Raw genomic sequence first — 19,406 nt, forward strand, 5'->3', positions numbered from 1 at the left:
CACCTTTGCCAACTGAAACAGGCTTTGAAATAATTCTGCAGGATGAGAAAGGTGTTCTAACATTCCACTTTCATCAAAAGAGTTCTCATGGGATGTGCTGTTTTAGTGATTTCTGCTGTACTAGCCAAACAAAAGAAGAGACTTATTTACCTCATCTTCACAAAATGAAAGAACATGCCAGACCATGTGCTGCTGCTAACCACATTTGGTCCAGGTGAGCTACAGAAGAACCTCAAGGTTCAGGGGAAAAATGTCTTTTCCAACAGTTTCTTAGCAGGTTTCAGATCATATCTTAATTCTTTTCTTGTTTCAGGAGTCTGCACATAAAGCAGCCAGAATTCTGCACATGCCCTTTACTTTGTTGATGTTGTTCTATAACAGAATTTTAATTAGCACAGAGTTTCCTAAAAGTATATTAATTTAGTGATATCCAGTAATTTTTACTACTGCATCCTACTTTTATAAAACTGCCTTGTTGTATTTTAAGAGAAGTCTGATGAAATTGGACAATTTTGTAAAACAATGCTATTATAAGTTACCTTGTCTCCTGGGTACCCCGGGTCTCCTGGCTCTCCTGCAAGGCCATGTTCACCCTAAACAATATTTTATAAAGACATATGTATGTGGCTTAAAATGAGGCAGTTGTCAGTCAGAGACTGAGAAGGCTTATTTAACATTTAATACTTAAAATTAACACAGATCTTTGAATGACAATGCAAGATGTTGCACTGAAGCACCTCATCCAGGAAACCCTATAGACAGCACCTGGCTATTACTATGCCAGTAGAAACTGCTCTGTCCATAAGAAAGTTTTCTAAAGTACCAAATTATGAGACTGGAGTAATTAAAAAAAATAAAAGTCAGAGAGAAAAGACATCAAAAGGAAAAAGGGAAGGCTTTTTTAAGTATGTTATTTTGCTCAATATTTCATGAAAGGAGTCCAAAAGAATTATGGATCTCTAAGATAATGAAAACATTTAAATCACCTTATCACCTTTCATTCCAGGCTGTCCCACACTCCCTGGGAGACCCTATTAAAATGAAGAAAACAAAAATCCAATCCTTGTCTATAACTGGGAAGGCAGCATAGGCACTGGGCTGTGGGATTGTTTAGAACCATACCATGGGTCCTGGAATTCCTGATGGTCCACTCAGTCCTGTAGGTCCAATGCCTCCCTGTGGGATAGCATCAAAGGTGACTGCATTAAACATTTGATGAAATGGAGTAACTTAAAGGCTTGTAACAGAATCCAGCACTGTCTGCACCACAAAGAGAAACCAAAATCTTTTTCAGGCTAATTTACTGGGGGGAAAAGGTATCCATATTTTAAGCCCTCTACCTTTTAAAATTCCCAGCAAGAAACAAAACTTGTCTTTTTTCCTATATATTATTCAACAAAACTTGTCTTTTTTCCTATATATTATTCAAGAGAAAATGGCAGTACTTCAGGAAAAGCAGAATAAGGAAGCTTTCTTTTGTACTGCAGCTGCACATTCAGTAGCTTTTCCTTCTGACCTTGGTGTTACATGCCATAAATACTCTTTAAACGTTGAATTTGGCTTAAAGAAATTACTCTACCGTAAGAAGTGCCATAAAAAAACAACTTTTACTAGACTTCTCGTCTCTCAGCGACTTCTACCAAGTAAAAACAACAAAAAAAGGGATTCCTCCTAAGTTCTGTTTGGCATGCTAACATTTTCACTTCTCATATATGTTCAAAGCTTTTACTACATCTCTCCTTTCTGGGATTTATATGGACAATTTTAGGAGCTGAAAAAAACAAATGAACCAGAAATGGAAAAAAAAAATATTAAAATATCAACACAGTAATAACTATCACATTAGTGAAAGATGGTGAGCTAAATATAATAAAATACTTAAGATTGCTAGAACTGTATTACAGAGGGAAAAGTCTACCTACTCTGCTATTCTACTTCTGGGGAGAAAACAGGCAGTCTTACATCTCTGTGGCTATGCAAGAATTTAGCAACAAATATGAATACACAAATCTTTTGCCAGTTGTTGAGTGACATGGGAAAGATGAGATGAACACCTACTGATTTCCAGGTCAGCACACACTTACTCTCTAGAGGCTCTTTCAGCAATGTTAGCAAAAATTTTCTTCTGCAGCCATCATCAGGCTCATGGCTCACTGAAGAAAAAGGAATACTGACGACTTAGCATCGCAATGGTGCTTGGTAAAGCTCCCAGAAAAACTGACACTCTGTACTGCTTTAGCTTTTTGTGACTGCTTAAATGATATATTCTCTCAAGTTATCTGATGCCAAGATCAATTGTTTACATTGCTGTCTCTTACTTGCACTACACACTATGGTTCAGGAAGGCATTTCTGCAGTGATACCATACATTGAAATACAGAGGCTGATGAAACTCCTGTCACAGACTCCAGACATATTGGCTGACCTAATTAACAGCACAGAACTGAAACCACCTAACTAAAATCACCTTCCCTCTACAACAGCCTCACTATATGTAGCATATGCTTAGCAGTTTGGTTAAAACTTGCTGATGGAAAATAAAAATTACTTCAGCTATATAGAAGGCATACCTATATTTACCACATAAATAACACTGCTGATTTCTGCCACAATAATATCTTTAATCACATATTCAGTATTGCACCCTGCTATAGTACGATGTGTTATAATTGACTAAGTATTTTAAAACAAACAGTGGTCTCTAGATCTTGACTCAGTTTTGGATGACCTCTAGCACCTGCCTGAATAAGGGCCATTTGAAGAGCAAGTGTGGAACAGGGCTGCATCACACCAGCTGTACCTGGGGATCCCCTCAGGTTGCCCTGGGATCTGGGTGAAATTCTGTTACAGTCTGAAGAGTGGTAAAGAAACTCTGGAACAGAGCACAGCACTTCCAATCATCTTACTGACTGGGAAAATGGGAACCAGAGGAACTAATAGAATGCAGAGATAGAGGAAGAGTGCATAATAATAAATTTTATTGATAATACCTGCTCACTGTGTTAAAAAGCCTCATGCCACTAGATACTGTGATATGGCTCTTCAGCCATGTTTTAGTCTTATTTCAAAACTTCAACTAGATTTGCTGATGCTTTGGAAGCTTTCACGGGGTCTTTAGAAATCAGGAGGAAATGTTGCTGGGCTGTTTTCCTCAACTGCAAAATCTTACTGACCCAGTAAGGTCTTCTCAGCCACTGAGAGTTAACTGTCCCTGAGCAGCAATTCTAATTTGTCTTCTCTAAATAAAAAGATGCCTTTGAAAACACCCTAAAATATTCATAATCTCTATAAAGCCATTACAAGGATGTACAATGACCCTGTCCTTATGGAGCCCACTTCTACACCAAAAGCATTTGTCCATACATATTTTTATTCACACATTTGTCATTTCAAGCACTAAACTCTATTAAGATCAGAAGCTCATTTGCAAAATTATTTCTGCCTCCAAATATGTCCTTGTTTTTCAGCATATACACATATACCTCAGCTTCAAACACACAGGTGTAAGGATCAAAGCAGCTCTCTGCTCCATAAAAGACCCCTAATTCCTTGAAGTCAAATAGAGTTTGAAACTAAAACTTATGAAACTAAAAACTATACACAGGAAGAAGTAGCTTTGTAATTGTATGCAATGAAGAAAGAAATATCAGTTTCCGTGCTTTATCTTTACTTTTAATAGAAATTATGTAGAACACATTGGCAGACAGTCAATGTTCTTTTACACAGTAATTTCAGTAACTGTGCAAAGAGTACCACATAGAAATGAGAGGTGGCAGGCCACTCAAATGAACTCAACAGGCCAAATGTTTATTCATTTCCTGTTGGACAAAATCTAAATATGCCATCTTTTTTTCAACAAACAGCTTTCATTATAATTTTACTTCAGCTATATACTACTGGCAAAGGCTTTGGGCTGGTGATTGAAAATATTATCTATGTTTTACAAAAAATATTGACAATCTCCCTGTAATTGCAAGTAATTGGAACTCAGCAACGTGGCTAATGGAGCTTTGACCATGCAAACATTTATGCTCATGAATTCTAGGAAGGACTAAACTAATGACTAAGTTTTAGTCAAAGTAATCAGTCATGGTTATCTTTTAAGAAGTGGTATATAGCAGGCTTTTTGAAAAAAACCTCAGAAATATTTGTATAATCATTCAAGTACTTGAGATAAAATTCCAAAGATGGCCATGTAAGAAAGAAAAGAAAGCTACAATTCAAAGCAAATTCTGCAGAATACAATCTCTAATCTCATGAGTGGTTCAGTTGGCTCAAATATGTCAACTGACAAGAAGACAATGAGTCAGGTTTGCATGATGAAGGCTGAAAGCCACAGAGGTTCCTTGACCAAGCTTGTGTGTCTTCACTATAGCAATGTCATAACAATCCTGCTCAGGGAGCAAGGGAGTTGATTTAAGAATACTTTTGTTATGAACATATCATTAAAAAGATAATAATAATGGAACTCAAGTGTCATACTTCAAAGGAAAAGTTAGATGACTATCAATGTAAACTAATAAACTTGTCAAGAATGTTCCAGATCTCCAGATATCAAAAAAAACCAAAAAACAAACCAACCAAAAAAAACCACCACTGGAGACAATCATGGCTTTCTTAATTCAATTGTAAACATGCTATTTCCTCCCACATGTTATGAACTATGAACATGGCTGGGTAGCCAGACTTGATTGAGCCAACATCAAGACTCAAATCTGGGTCCTCTATCAGTAAACACAGGAATTACTTGAAGTTAGGGATTAAGACAACGCAGTACGAACGCATCACTATTTCCTATCTTCTGTAGGGCTCAGTGTAACAGAGCCTTTCTGGCACAACTGTATTTATAGAACTACAGCTTACAACTCTGTAATGAGTATCATAACTTTATTCTAAAAACATTTAAAAATGTGAGTATAATTTATAAAAGTAATTCTGCTCAGGAATTAATTCTGCTTAAAATTTGGTATCCAAAGTAATTTGAAAGTATTCCACTTTTTGAAAAAGTAGTGCTTTTAAGAATATAGCCTTAAGAATATAAACTAGGAAGCTTGGTTATTTCAAATAAAAAACCCAGACGTACCAGATCAGAAATAAGCATACAAATCCAAAACCAGTATACAAAGTATTCCACACCAGCAACAGGACAGCAGTTTTGTAGAGTTATTGTAATTAAAATAATGGCTAACTAAAGAAAATTTTTTTAAAATCCCTGGATATCCTTATTTGGTTTTCTGTATTTCACAAACATACAAGAAAAACATTAATCCATATTAAAGTAAATAATAAAAGTGTACTCACTCTCAGTCCTGGAAAACCAGGAGGACCAACACCACCAACAATTCCCTTAAAAAAATTAATTGCAGATTGTCAGCATTCTAAAAAACTCCCAGTGATAAAATAAACAGAAGTGATCTACAAAGCAGAACAACTGAAATTTTTATAGAGAGCTCTTTAAGAATGGCAGCCTTTCACTGTACAGAGTAATATGCTCATTAAAATACCCAGTTGTGGAATTAGCTCTCAAGACATTCGCAACCTGAAATCATTCCTGTACTACCAAGAAATATGAGATTTGTTACCATGATATTTAAAGTGGAAAGAAGAAAAGAATTTTTTTTTATGATAGAAAATACCCTCGAAGAGGAATTTATTAAGATTTCTTCAAAACAAATAGAACACTAGCTCAGTTTGTCAAAAGACCTTTGCAAATTAGTCTCCCCTCCATGAAAAATTCTTGATACAAACTGCAGCATTTGTACTCTATGTAGAAGTAACAAATTTAACAGTACTCTACTGCTCCCTTTGTGGCACCCAGGTTTAACTCAGCAGAGGCTAAAATTCTGAACACCATAGAAAACAGCTGCCACATCTCTTTTCTCTGTGTGAAAGGGGTATTGGAGCCCCTCAGGCCAGATAGGTCAGATTGGATTGCTTTGCTCAGGCCATCCCAACACCTGAGATGTGCCACTCACTGGAAATCATACACAGGGTTCACTGCAGTCTGGCAGCCACAGTGAAGAGAATTTTTATGCAAGCAAATCTGAGCCCATTCTGAGGTTGTCCAGCAGGGCATGGCTGCTGGGCATGGCACAGAGGACACCTTTGTGCTCTCCCATTTCCTCTGGTGCCAATGTACCTTCTAAAACCTGCTCCAAACTAACCACAGGGGAAGCTGAATATTCCAGCAACATCCTCCAAGGCAGACTGACATTCTCAGAGAATTGAGAAGGTGTTGTGGACATGAAAGATGGCATTAAGCAGAAGAAATCAGGCATGGAGACAAATGTCGTTAGTGTCAAGTCAGCACATGGAAAGAAATGTCTTCCCTTCATGTTCCTGCCACCAAAGGCCTCCCAGGCAGCCCCTGCTCTTCCTTCACTGCCAGCTGATGAACAGGCTCTGTAAATACCCCATTAGCACTGCAGCCCCTGCAGCTGCAGCTCTGGCCCCTTGCCTGACAAAGCCCTGCAGGGCAATTTTTGGGGAGGAGGGGAGAGGGGTTGTTGCCTGTCTGAGGAGGCAGCAAGATCAGCAGCTGTCTTGGCAGGAAGGAACTTGTAGAAGGAACTTGTCTGCATATGCTTGAGTTAAAACAGGCTTTTTTGTAAAGTGCAACTCTGTCATTTCAGATTCAGGCTTTCTGTGCTTTTTCCTGTTAAAATACTTGCTCTGCAGATCTTGTGCAAAGTGAATTTCTGCTTTATCAGGAAAGGATGGACAATTGGAAGTACCAGAAGGGTAAGAAAGAGCTCATCTTTTTATATCATTTGCAAAGCAGCTGGTGTTACTTATAAACCCTGAGAGGGCTTTCAAGACAAAAAGCACCATAGCAACATGACATGACATTCCCACAATGGGAGCTTAGCCTCAGGGACCAGAAATGAAAAATATTTTTTTTTCATATATTCAAAAAATGTTGACACCACAACATTGATAACCCAAAATTCATGTAAGCTTTATTAAAGTTAGTTTCTAAGACAGTTGTCAGGGAAATGCCAGCCTTCAAAAAGGAGACCATCTCTGCCCAGTTGCTGACTCTGGTCATTATCAGAACCACCTTTAGACACAAACTGATAGCCATTTCCTAAGAGCCATCCAACAGTAAAAGCAGATTCAAATCCGCTCTTCTTTTGCCCATTATCAATTTCTATTCTTTTGTCTGGCCCAAAGCCCTTTCACTAGTTTCTCATATCAAAGGAAACGTGAGTTTGGAGTCTTCAGCCAGAGATTTCCTACAAATAAAGCAAAACAGCAAAGCTCCTTTGGGGGCAGGCAGAGAAGTTACATGACTGCCACAGTCTGAATTCTGTACCCAGAGAGCACTGAGAGCACTGAAGCCTCCACTCACTGCCAAGGACAAAGCTGTTACCATACTGATTACAATGCACTAAATGACATACCAGCATAATTGTATTCAGTACAAGCTCAAAGGGTGAAATCAATTATCAAATGCATAAGCATGTTTAAGGAGGGTTTTAGCATACATGTACCATTTTGCAAAGGTGATCTCAGAATAATGATTTAAATAAACAATACAAAGTCATATGCAATGTTGGAATTTTTGAAAACAAAATATTAATCAATCATGCAATGAGGACAGAAAGACATCGAATTCTCAAGGTAGTCAGCACATGCAGCAGTGGAAACTGTGTTGTCAGCAGTTTTCTTGTTCTTTTCTCCCTCATTTTTATACTACCACTCATTACAGTCCTATCCCAGCAATTTCCATGGGAAAGCAACAGTCCAAAATTTCCCTGTGAACTTTAAGACATCACATTTGAGGCAAAAGACTCCTTTCCCTTTGGGAGGGGAGTCAGTATTGAGTGTTACAAATTGTACCATGTTAATCAAGACACAATTTGATACTTACAGGATTCCCATCTGGACCAGGGGGGCCTCTATTTCCAAAGTCACCTGGAAAACCCTATAGCAGGACAGAGGATGTTTTTTATTATCTCAGACAGAAAGGGTGGTCTGAATACTGAATTCTTACAGATATTAAAAATGGCACATCAGCAAATGGATTCAGGGAAAGAGATGCAAGAACAGGAGCAACAGAAGGTTTCAGCTGCACATTTCAAATAAATGGAATATAGAAGTGGCATTTGTCTCCTAAAATCATAACCAAAAGATATAATCATACACAGTGTAAGCAGAGAGAAAAATCAGGTTACTGAACACTTTAAGAGCAATATTAAACAAGTATTACTTGAATTGTTGATTGAAGTCTCTTTTCCTATTTAGTATTTTTACTTCAATATTTCTTTTTCTCGCTACAAACAGCACTCACAAAAACATCTGCCTTTTGTTCTGTTCTTACTCTTCCCCAAATATTAATGGTCGTGGTCTCAGTGTTACCCATGCTCATTAGAAATCAAATTTTTCATCTTTCTGGCACAGCAGTGTCCTTAGTCTGCATCCAGAGGTGGAAAGAGTAACTCAAGACATGGAAAAGTCCCATTCATTTTACCAGAGTTTTGACTTCAAAGATTAGATTATCAGGACGGAGAAGAAACCTGACTGTCCAAGACAAGTGCTGAAGTTTTAAAACAGGATTTCCATTTCTTGCTAGAGAAGCAAAATGAAATGGAAATCAACCACTTCACTGGCTCTACCCTGTCTTGCTTTCTCTCAGGGTTTTGTAGATTCTTTTACTCCTTTCTGATGTTGTCCATTGTATAAGTATCTGAGTAGCTAAGGAAAAGATTTTTCGGTTTTTTGTGGTGTTTTGGTTTTGTATCAATATTAATTTCTATCACCATGCTATTTCCAGGCAGATCTCACTATTTGTCTGGAAGAGCCACATGAAACTAATAGCAAACTCATGCTGTTACTTTAAAGCAGCAGCATGCAATATTTTCATGGTTCCTATCACTGTATTAAGTTAGGAAAAAGGATGAAGCACAAGATCACCAGAGGAGTCAAAATTCTTTTTCATCACCTGGTAAGGCCCATAAGAGAGCCTATCACAAAATTTGCAAAATACCAAGAGGGTAGAAAGGGATTCTGGCTGGAAAAAATTCAATCTAAGGCATTCTCAGGAAAGAGATCTTTCCTGGATTAGAAAAATCTTGCACAATATTAGAATATTGAGATAAACGAGACATTGTCTTCAAGAAACCATCCTGAAAGCACCTGGGGAAACCCATTCCTGGGGAAAAGGAGCAGATTCCATCCTTACATTAATTTTTACATTAAGTACTGTTCCTTGTTTTTCCATGATTGCAGTCTTTTTATCCCTTCCTGTCTATCAGGAAAGAGTACTTTGAGGCATTAACCTTTCACCTCTGTATGACTGTGTTCCAGCCTGCTGCAGGTCAAAGGTACAACTCATTTGGCCTTTTTAATCTACCTTGTTGGAAGGCCATACACAGAGCTGCCCTGTGCAATGTCCTGTCCTAAGCTCAAGACTCAGTATAGCTGTGTTTTTCCTAAAGAAACGTGGGTTATGTACCATGGTACAACATTATGTGATCAGCAGTCAGGAAGACAATATAGAACAGCAAGTACGCAGGAAAACCGTATCATAAACCAAAGTAGTTTAAGCACTGCTTAAGCCATATTTGCCTTTAGTAACCAAAATTCTACAAAAATGAATTCACATATGTTAATTTTATGTGAATATGCACATGCATACTGCAAAAAAAAAAAAAAAAAAACCAAACCATGTTGATGTAACTTAAGAGGCTCTTAGTTCCCGTGATCATGCATTATACTGTGAATTAATCCAAGACATGCTTAACACTCCCTGTACCATCTTTTGTGTCAATTTTATTTAGAGGGTTTTTTCTGCTTTCTCAGGTAGGAAGACAGGAAAGCCTCTCACAATAATGAAATTTTTATTCCAAATCTCATCATGGAACTTACAAATAAGAATCTATCATCATCACTGTGAGATTTGACAGTACAGGTCTTTATAGCATTATCATCTTATCAGTTAACAGTAGAGATTCATAGGTTAATGGCCAATAATGCAGACCTTATTGATACTCAATTTCTACTGGTCAAAACTTTGCAGAACTCTGAAAATGTAGTGTAAATTTCACACATGCAAAACAGGTATTTGACAGTGCCTATGTTGTTACAAGGGAGCAGCTGACAGGATATAGACAAATATTAATTTACTACCCTGTATTTAATAGCATAACATTTTGGTTGGACTGACAACCTCTGGTAGATGTTGGAAGAGTCACAATTTCCCTAACACACATGAATACCAATTAAAAATAGAAAAACAAAGTCACAAAAATAGGGCATCAAAAAGTGTAATGGACGATGCAATGAGACATAAATCTATGTTTACTATTTGGTAAGTAGAAAAATGAGAGGAAAATGCAGAACTTGAGAACAACTGTTTTTACAGTTACAATGCACTTGACTGAAAAGTTCTTGGTATAATTTACAAGGTCTATCCTGTCACATTGACTGCTGGTTGTAACCAGTCCTATATAAAATAAAACTATACAAAAACATTCTCTTAAATCTACTCAAATCATCTACATAAAATCAGTATGAATCACCTAACAGGACACATAATGCACTAAAAATATGCAGAACTACCCTGCTGCCAGAATACACTGATGTTACCTCCTCTTCCTTTTCCACATTGAGCACAAGCCTTCACTTTCTCTCCACGTTGTCCCTTTTCTTAAATGCACAGCACCCTGCCAGCTACTGCATGATCCTGGTGGCACAGACCCACACTTCCCAACACTCAGATGCATGAAGTAATGTTTGATTCAAATTATAAGCAAGCTACAATATGGTCAACAAGCACAGAAACACTATGTCCTGCTAGCTGATAAATTAAAAATTATTTTATTTATAACTTAATACTTTGCTAGCAGCTTCGGAAAGAGCAGTTCCATGAACTTACCACTTTCCTCCTCTAGCCTTTCTTTATTTGGTGATCTTAGAGGTCCTTTCCAACCTGAATGATTCTATGATCCATCAATAGGAATTCAATCGAAGGCTACTGCCTCTTTGCTGGTGTTACATCACACAGAAAGCAACAAATAACTAAACAACTTTCAGAGGACCAAATGATGGTAATCACTGAATGAGTTGTTTAACATGGTAGATGAAAGGCATCTGAACTGCTGAGTGCACGACCAGAGAACGCTATCGCAGTTTCCAATCTCAAACCACAAGCAAGTTAAAATTGGAAACTCCTGGATAGCTTCAAAGACCTAAAATAATAAGGTTGCAGCAGAAAACAAAACATTTGGCACTGAATATTTGCCACAGGAAATATGTAAATTTTCATAATGCATACTTGGCAGATTTGTGTTTATTCTCAGCAGTAGAAATATATGTTAAGTAAAGGACAGCTTTAATTTACCATAGTCTAGAAACAGACATAGTCTAGAATCAGACATTAAAAGCAGCTAATTTGCATTCAAACCAACACCAAAATCACTTCTGAAACTTGCATCATGTCTGCACCTTGTTCTAACACTAATTTTACAGAATGTATTTGTGTTTCTGTCAACTTTCAACCCTCAGGCAGTTGATACCAGTAACCAAACAAAATCCTTATCATGTTCAGTCTTCCTCACTTCAGATCAGCTGCTCTTATAACCTGAGCAGAATTTGCAATACTACAAAGTACTAACAGTAGTTAGTACTATTAAATAGTTAGTATTACTAAAATTGTAACAAGTGTTAGAAGCTTTACCTGTCTCCCTTTCGGACCTTTTTTTCCACGGAGGCCTGGGATGCCCTGAGAAAGAAATAACCCATAAGTAGTTTCTTTTCTTCAACAGCTTAAATGCAAGTAGTTAAACCTGCATTTGACTGGAAAAGAGTGTGAAAAGCAGCACCATATTAAAAAAAAAAAAAAAAGAAAAGAAAAGAAAAAAAGATTTGAGTCAAGAATCACAGATAAAATACTGTATATAGCAGAGGAGCAGAAACACAAACTTTGCTTCTCTTTACTGTGGCCACATCAAAAGCAGGGTCATATCCTGATGCCATGTCAGTACATTGGCAGACATCCTTTGTGCTCAGGAGGAGAAAGCTTAAGCACAGAGACAGGGATTCAAATTTCCATGACTGGTTTTATTGCAAAGATCATCTGACAACTGACAAATATTAATTATTGACTGAGCAAAATTGCTTCAATGAAAATCATTCACTAAGAAAACAATACCTCTAATCCTTGCAGCTCTAGATTAAATTTAAAAAATAAACAAGAGATACACCCCACTTAACTTTAGCACCAGTGCATTTCATTGATTGGACTAATTAGATATGACATTTATTTCATTTCATCCACATTGGTTTTACTTTTAGACAAAGACTCCAATGAATGGTTGAACCTTGAACATTTTTTTCCCCATTCTAACATTACCAGCCAGACTTCAGTATTTCATTAACATTCCATTAAACCTACCCTTTCTCCCTCAGGTCCTGGTTGTCCTGCCATACCTGGAGGTCCAATGAAACCCTAAAAACACAAGAAAAATTCTTGGTTACAAGGCTACTTTCCACCAGCACTGCTTGTCCCTCAGAATTGGCAGGCTATAGGTTCAAGATCCAAGTGTTGAATTCAGGCTCACTTAAGTTACTGGTAAAACTCAATCAATTTGAATTGATTCATTTAATTGATTTGATTAAGGTGACAGATTTATTCTTGACCAACAGCAAAACCAATTTTCTATTATAAGGGTACAGAATCAAACAATAAAGAATTAATAAGAAAGTGTTTCAATTAGACAACATTGCATCACAAACCTTAAATATTAAATGAAAAAAGCTGCTAAAGTTAACCTTATTCATAAAATAAACAAGAAAATAGGTTCTTTAGTAATACTGTGTGATCACTGCTACATGCAAGAGTCCTAGAAAGTTTAACTTGTCATAAGCAGGACCTTCTTCTTAAAGGTCATTCACAATGCATTTCTCTTCATCCTTCCCCTTTAGAAAGTCAGAAATAGATCCTCTCATCTAAGCAGCTGTATGGACACAGAAACCTGCTGGTGAGTTAGTAGAAATGATCATGCAATTTTTAAAAAACAGTAGTAGAGATGGATTCTGTGCTACCAGATTCAAACTGAGACTGGAACACAAATATTATTAGTTACTAAAAAAGAATCCCTTTCATCTCCTTCTCCAGTCCTCCAGTTGTAACAATTTGGGGGTTGGGTCACCTTTTTTTTATTTTTTTAATTTCTAAAAAACTGTGATAGAGCCCATCTTGTAATCCAGCCCCAGTGAGGGTAAAGAAAGTAAAACTACTTCTTCTACAGTTCCCTAAAACAGCCGAGAAGCAAGACTGTAGTTTGATTTCAGTAATGCTGTAACTTAAAGCTCTAAAAATACTTCGTACCCTCTTGCTTTACAACTCGGTGGGACAGTGGTACCTCAACAGGGCTGCATCGTAGCTTTTATTGGAGAATTCATATACAGGTCATTGCCTTAAGAGCTGAGAGGAGGTTTTCCCTAAAATTATGTATATGTAGGCCATTTTTAGCTTGGTGTAAACAGAGAAATAGTAACTTCTCAGGAAGTGACTGGGATTACTTAATGTCTTTTCAGTTTGAGGAGAGAAAAAGACAAAATGCATTGATAATCTGAACAAAAAATTAAGAAATGTAAGAGATACAGTCCCTGAGGGTACAATATCTGTTGGCACTTGATCCTGACAAACTAATTTTTCCCCATCACTATCATGAAAACTGCCATCATAAAAAAAACACCCCAAAACCCCTACATATGTTTGAGAAGCTGCTGCAAGTAGACGCTTTCAGTAACTACATTAAAAAACCAAACAAATCTATAAACACAGAAAGATTATTTTAATAGATGCTTGAAAACACAGCACATGGTGCATCAACCCTGCGTAACATGAGCTGAGGGCCTGAAAAAAGCTCCTTTAAACATTAGGTGCAATCAGCAACATGCACTTTTCTGGAAAGCCCTGACTAGTGCCTGATGGTGAGAGTCAGTCTATAGAAATACACACTCACAAGTATGTGTAGGCATGCACACATGCTCATTAAGAAAAACCCACACACACACACAGAAAAAAAAAAAAAAAGATACAAATCAAACCAATCAACAGGAAAAGGAAAAAAAAAAAAGCCAACCTGTTTCACCTGAGAGAACAATCAAAAGCAAACCTTTAATCATCACTAAGAGCCTTTAGTCCCTGGGACATACATTACCACAGCTGAATAATTCTAAAATCTCAATATCACTTTTATGATTTCTATGTGACAATCGAGTTTCGCTTTATCAACTTCAGTAGCTGTTACAGACTGCAAATACCAGATACTTTTCCCTTCTTGGCAGCTTCTCTTATGGAAATAATGCTTCAGGCTTGAAGCATCCACTCCTCTCCACTCCCAGCTCTCATACACCCACACTCACTATTGCTTTCTTTCTCTTCCCTGCATGCATTCCACGTGAGAGGAAGGGCAACAATGGGAGACTACTCTGCGCTGCTTGACACAGAAAAGAAAAATTAATTCTTTATATGTGTTTTGAAATAAGCACTATTTTCTCATTTGTAGGTTTTGTAAAGACAGAGTGGTTCAGCAGGCATACAACTGGCAGAGCTGAATGAAATTCCTCATCCTCTTCCTCACGTACTGCACAGGCAAACACAGACAGGCATGCCAGAATGCTTAAAATGCTTACTTACTCTTACACCTTTAGGACCTGGGTTACCTTCTGGTCCAGCTAAGCCCTATTACAGAAAGACATGAGTTGTACTTCATTTTAAAAAACGAGGTATACTCTATTTAAAAGACCTGTAACAGCATTTGTTAACTGAAAATATGTTCTCAAAAACAGGACTGAAGAGGGTGTCATCAAGCAGTCCCCTGGGACAATGTTCAGAAAGGTCTCCTATTTATTCAGAGCTGAAGCTTAGAAAATGACTGAAAATTCCTTAACACTAAAATTATTTCTTCCAGGGGAAATTTTTTTTTTCCAGACCCCGTGATCTGTCATCACAGTAACATCCTTTTACAGGACTTTTTCTAAGCTTCTATATTCAAACACATTTCCAATTATTGTCAAGCTAATGTCAGAATAGCATAATTAGTCCAAATGCTCTAAGCATATTATGTAATTCAACACAAACATGTTACCATCCATTAATATTCAAAAGTTGTAATGGAATTTTAAAATATAAAGCCATTATGAAGCCAGCCCAATACACACTGTAGTATTGGACAAATTCACCCTTAGCAGACACAAACCCACAATGGCAATTGTTGAAATTGGCTCATACACTGTTATATGGGGAAAATAATTGGTATTTCTACTTTGTGTCTTATTTACATTACTGGACTGAGTTAGCTTGTATGTAAATAAAAAAATAAAATTTATATTGATAAAAGTTCTTGTGTTTATGGAAAGCTGCTTTCTGGCTTTATCAGTTTTCCTTCTCAAGTATTGCTATGAGAGGGAAAAAAAACAAAACAAAACCAAAACCAAAACCAAAACAAAAAAACACAATGGAAAAAATTATCTGTACTGGTTCTGTTTCCCTTAAGAACTAGAGAAATAATTTCAGCAGTGAAGTAAATACATTGGTGAAAATCAGGAGTAACTGCACTACAAGAGGCAGGTTCCTCTTGCCTCAGGGGTTGAAATATGAAGACAACAAGTACAGAACCACAAGAAGTTTATGAAGGAGTTTTAAGTATTTAGACATTCAGCACTTGGGTAATACCATTTATGTATTCCATAAAGGTACAGCATCTCTGCATCCAGCTTGTCCAAGTTTAAAAGCCATGAGACTCAACATTACCTACAGGGCAAGTTTGTTTCAGGGATAAATGACAGGATGTAAACAAACACATTTATATTATTAGGAGTTCCAAGGTCAGATATGGTACTTTCAAGAAGAACAAACAAGAAAACCCCCCCAGACTGCAAAGACATTGGGTATAGTTACTGCACCTGCCTGCCAGGATAACCAATTGCCCCAGTATTGCCAGCAATTCCTGGAATTCCCTAAGTAGAAAAAAGAGGTGGGGGAAGGGTGGGGAGGAGAAATGGAAAAACAAAACAAAAAACAAACAATGAAAAAACAAACAAGTTTAGTGTAATGTTTTGGAATTTATCATTTATCTTGTAACATCTAGCCATAAGACAACTTAAGCTCAAAGAAAAATTGCTTTATGAGGAAGCTACACAGCAAAACCCTAAAATTTACTTATACATAAGTAACTCCAACAATTTCAGTTATATATCTTTTACAAAGAATTACAAGAAGAGTGAAATACAACAGTACACTCATTTCCATAATAAAGACACAGATGATGTTTATAAAAAGTAATTGAGGAGGACCACAGGAGACAGGTTCTTATAATGAACTAACTGCACTGGTCTTAGCTGTATATGAAAAAATATCTTAAGTTTAATTAAAGAGAGCAACCCTTATGTCCTTACAAGGCAAATTTTTTGTTATTTCTAAAATCAGGTCAATATAGCACTGGATTAGTCATGAGTATATAGAACTCCTCTTCAATTTCTTCCTCCTAATTAAATCCAAAAGTAATTTCTGTTGTTATTTTATTATTTAACATCTGCAAATTGAGCTATTTATTTATTTTCAGAAAAATGTGCTTTTCTGAAATGGTGACAAAGCTCCACCTACCACTCTCCAGTTAATTTTATTTTAAAGAAGTCAAGTCCATAAACTGGACACTCTCCCAGCCTGACCCTTCCACTCACTGCCATATGTCAGTGTTACCATAACGATAGATCAGGACTTCCTCTCTGAGCTTTTCACAGCTGATTTATGGTGAAACAGCAGTCTGAGGAAGCAGAACTCAGTGGTGTAGATGCAAAAAGGGGCTGCAGTATTTTTTGCTTAAATGAGCTGCCACTGAGGTGATTCTGTGACCGGATCTCAACTGGTGGTGATTCATCTTCTGACAGATGTCGTTAAACAGCTAGGGCTCAGTCTCCTATTTTGGTTCAACTGTACCTCAAAATATGCATATAAGAAAAAAATAGAAAAGCAGTAGAATCATTGCATTTACAACTTATCTTTTGAAATTTTTCCTTTTTACCATCTGTTTAAGGAGTCCCACAATTCATAAATTCAGAGGAATGTCTGTTCTTGCTGTACAAGCTTCTAAAAACTACAAACACAGGTAGGTACTACAGATGACAAGTAACTGGTCTAATTCATCACCTTCACCAGCCAGACCTGAAAATACCAGCAGTGATAACTGTGTGGAAAATAAAACTCATTCATCTAAAGTCCTTTCTTAAGAGTCATGTCACAGTATTTTCTAAGTGATAGTAACAAAGGAAAATATTTACAGCAGCAGACCAAGAACACTGAGATATCAAACAGTTGCACATCAGTAGTTTTCACACTCTTGAACAAAATTTGAAGGAATTTATATGCTTGATTGCATGGATAGCAAGCAGAGTTACTTTTCAGTGCAAGCTTAACTTTTCCCCCCTCCACGGTTACTACTTTTCACAAGCAGCTTCTTAAAAGATCAAGACACTATTCTCCTAATACTAAGAATTACTTTTTCTTTTTTAGCTGGCTACCTCTATTTTGCTGCTGAATTACAGTCATCACCAATATGCCTGTGGGCCTATAATAAAAATCACCATGCATTCAGTTAAGACTTGTGTATAAAACTCATTAAAGTCATGGATGCTTTTCATGAGTTTCTCTCTCCCTTCAGGTTTCTATTATCTGTTATTAGCATTTCTCTTTCAGTGTCATCCAAAAGGAGACTGATGTTTCTATCTACTCAGCCATTAGGAGCCTCATTAATGCTAACACAACACAACAGCAATTGGATGTCTTTGAAATTTACTTTCAGAATTTCACACCAACCTCTGCCAATTCAGTCTGGAAGCTGAAGAAAAACAAGCTGGTCTTTTCCATTTCATGTAGATAATTTTTGCACACTGATCTCTAAATAACCTGAATTTTTCCATCAAGAACTAACAGGCATTTCCTTATGCTGTCAGTAATTTACACTATTTGCTTATATTGAACACTTAATATTTGTTTAACTTTCTCTCCTCAATTGCCCATCTGCAGAATACACTGTTCTGTGCTTTCATCACTTACCTGCTCACCCCGGGGCCCTTGCAGACCCAGATAACCCTTAGGGCCCTGCAGGTAGAGAAAGATGTGATAAATGCAATTAAACACAGAAACTAGACATTTTCTTCCCTCTCCAATTTCCCATTATCAAGAAAAAAAATTATCAAAATGCATCATTTCTGTAATTTGGATTTAGCAACTCATAGGAAAGCTAAATTAGAGTAAAGCAGTAAGAAATCTTTATAGTAGTGTAGATGATTTCAAGATACCACCATGCTTTGAGACTAATCTAGACTTCCAGTGTTTTAAACAAACGAGTACTTGGGATGATGTTTCAGTTATTGCTGAAACCAGAGAACTGCATTTGGTACAGTGTATTTTCTCATTCCAAACCATCATCACGGTGCTCCTTCTGATCAAGGCAGCTCATAGGAGGCATAAAAGTAGACAGTCATCTCAGACTATTCTAGGACACTCTCAAAACAGACATTCCAGAAGACATGATATATCTTTTTAAAATTAACATAGAACAAATTCCATCACTTATATTATGGAATTTATACTGGTATGGAAAACAGCCTGTTTCTCATCCCAGAAATCTTCCCTGTCATGCTGGAATCATGAAGGTGTTGAACTTCACTCCCTGTGCATTGCCCTTCTCATGCATATTTTAGAACCTAAAGAAAAAAAAAGAAGTAAAAATAGAGCTGAGACCTGCCATCTGCATTAGTACACTTGAAAGGGGAACCTCCCTCTTGGATGTCTTTACACTGTACTAAACATATCCAGACAAGCTGGCCTAGAAGTGAGGCTGTAACAGTTGCATGATTGATGCACAAGCCAAGTGTCTGGTCCCCACAAGCCTTGTAAGAGGTACTGGGAATGCACAAGTTCCAGAAGATGCAGCTTGAAAGAGAAAAAACAAAACAATCCTCATTCTGGATATAAATCTATTATAAAATTGGCCTCAAAGACATTGACTGAGTAGCAGGAGTGTCTTGGCTGATGTCAAGAATCTGCTGGCTTGCAGGATGATGACACTCATTAGTCAGTAGAGACTTGAAGGCCCACTGTAATAAGAAGAAATTCTGCAACTGATTTCAGCAGATTGGGTATCCCAAAGTTTTGGATAAGCTTCTGTGTGACCACAAGAATATTTCTGAATGAAAAAAATTTTATTATGATATATAAAATTAAAAGATAAAATAAATTTGCTTAGTTATAATATTAGCTAACAGAAGAGAATGACATCTGTAAAGCTTCAAAATGTGCAATTTTGCTATTATAGCCTTGCTTGAGAAAACTTGATCCAAAAGAGATGTGCTCATTAAGAAACTCAGACACATAATTTTCTGAAAACCCA

General features: G+C 37.0%; 1 protein-coding gene across 9 annotated transcripts in view; it reads right to left on the reverse strand.

Annotated features, from left to right (window-relative positions):
• Positions 1 to 19,406, reverse strand: part of COL24A1 (collagen type XXIV alpha 1 chain) — a 128,171-nt gene that overhangs the window by 79,343 nt on the left and 29,422 nt on the right. For 6 of the 9 annotated variants that reach the window (XM_071750596.1, XM_071750600.1, XM_071750603.1 and 3 more), the window contains exons 8-17: positions 18,068 to 18,112; positions 15,919 to 15,972; positions 14,651 to 14,695; positions 12,398 to 12,451; positions 11,681 to 11,725; positions 7,874 to 7,927; positions 5,302 to 5,346; positions 1,123 to 1,176; positions 987 to 1,031; positions 540 to 593 (exon numbers count right to left, since the gene is read on the reverse strand). In XM_071750596.1, coding sequence (XP_071606697.1) covers positions 540 to 593; positions 987 to 1,031; positions 1,123 to 1,176; positions 5,302 to 5,346; positions 7,874 to 7,927; positions 11,681 to 11,725; positions 12,398 to 12,451; positions 14,651 to 14,695; positions 15,919 to 15,972; positions 18,068 to 18,112 — 495 coding nt within the window. The remainder of the gene's footprint in view (positions 1 to 539; positions 594 to 986; positions 1,032 to 1,122; positions 1,177 to 5,301; positions 5,347 to 7,873; positions 7,928 to 11,680; positions 11,726 to 12,397; positions 12,452 to 14,650; positions 14,696 to 15,918; positions 15,973 to 18,067; positions 18,113 to 19,406) is intronic. The other 3 variants (XM_071750599.1, XM_071750597.1, XM_071750602.1) reach the window with 3 other exon arrangements.

This window comes from Heliangelus exortis, chromosome 8 (assembly GCF_036169615.1).
Source record: "Heliangelus exortis chromosome 8, bHelExo1.hap1, whole genome shotgun sequence".
Classification (NCBI taxonomy): Eukaryota; Metazoa; Chordata; class Aves; order Apodiformes; family Trochilidae; genus Heliangelus; species Heliangelus exortis.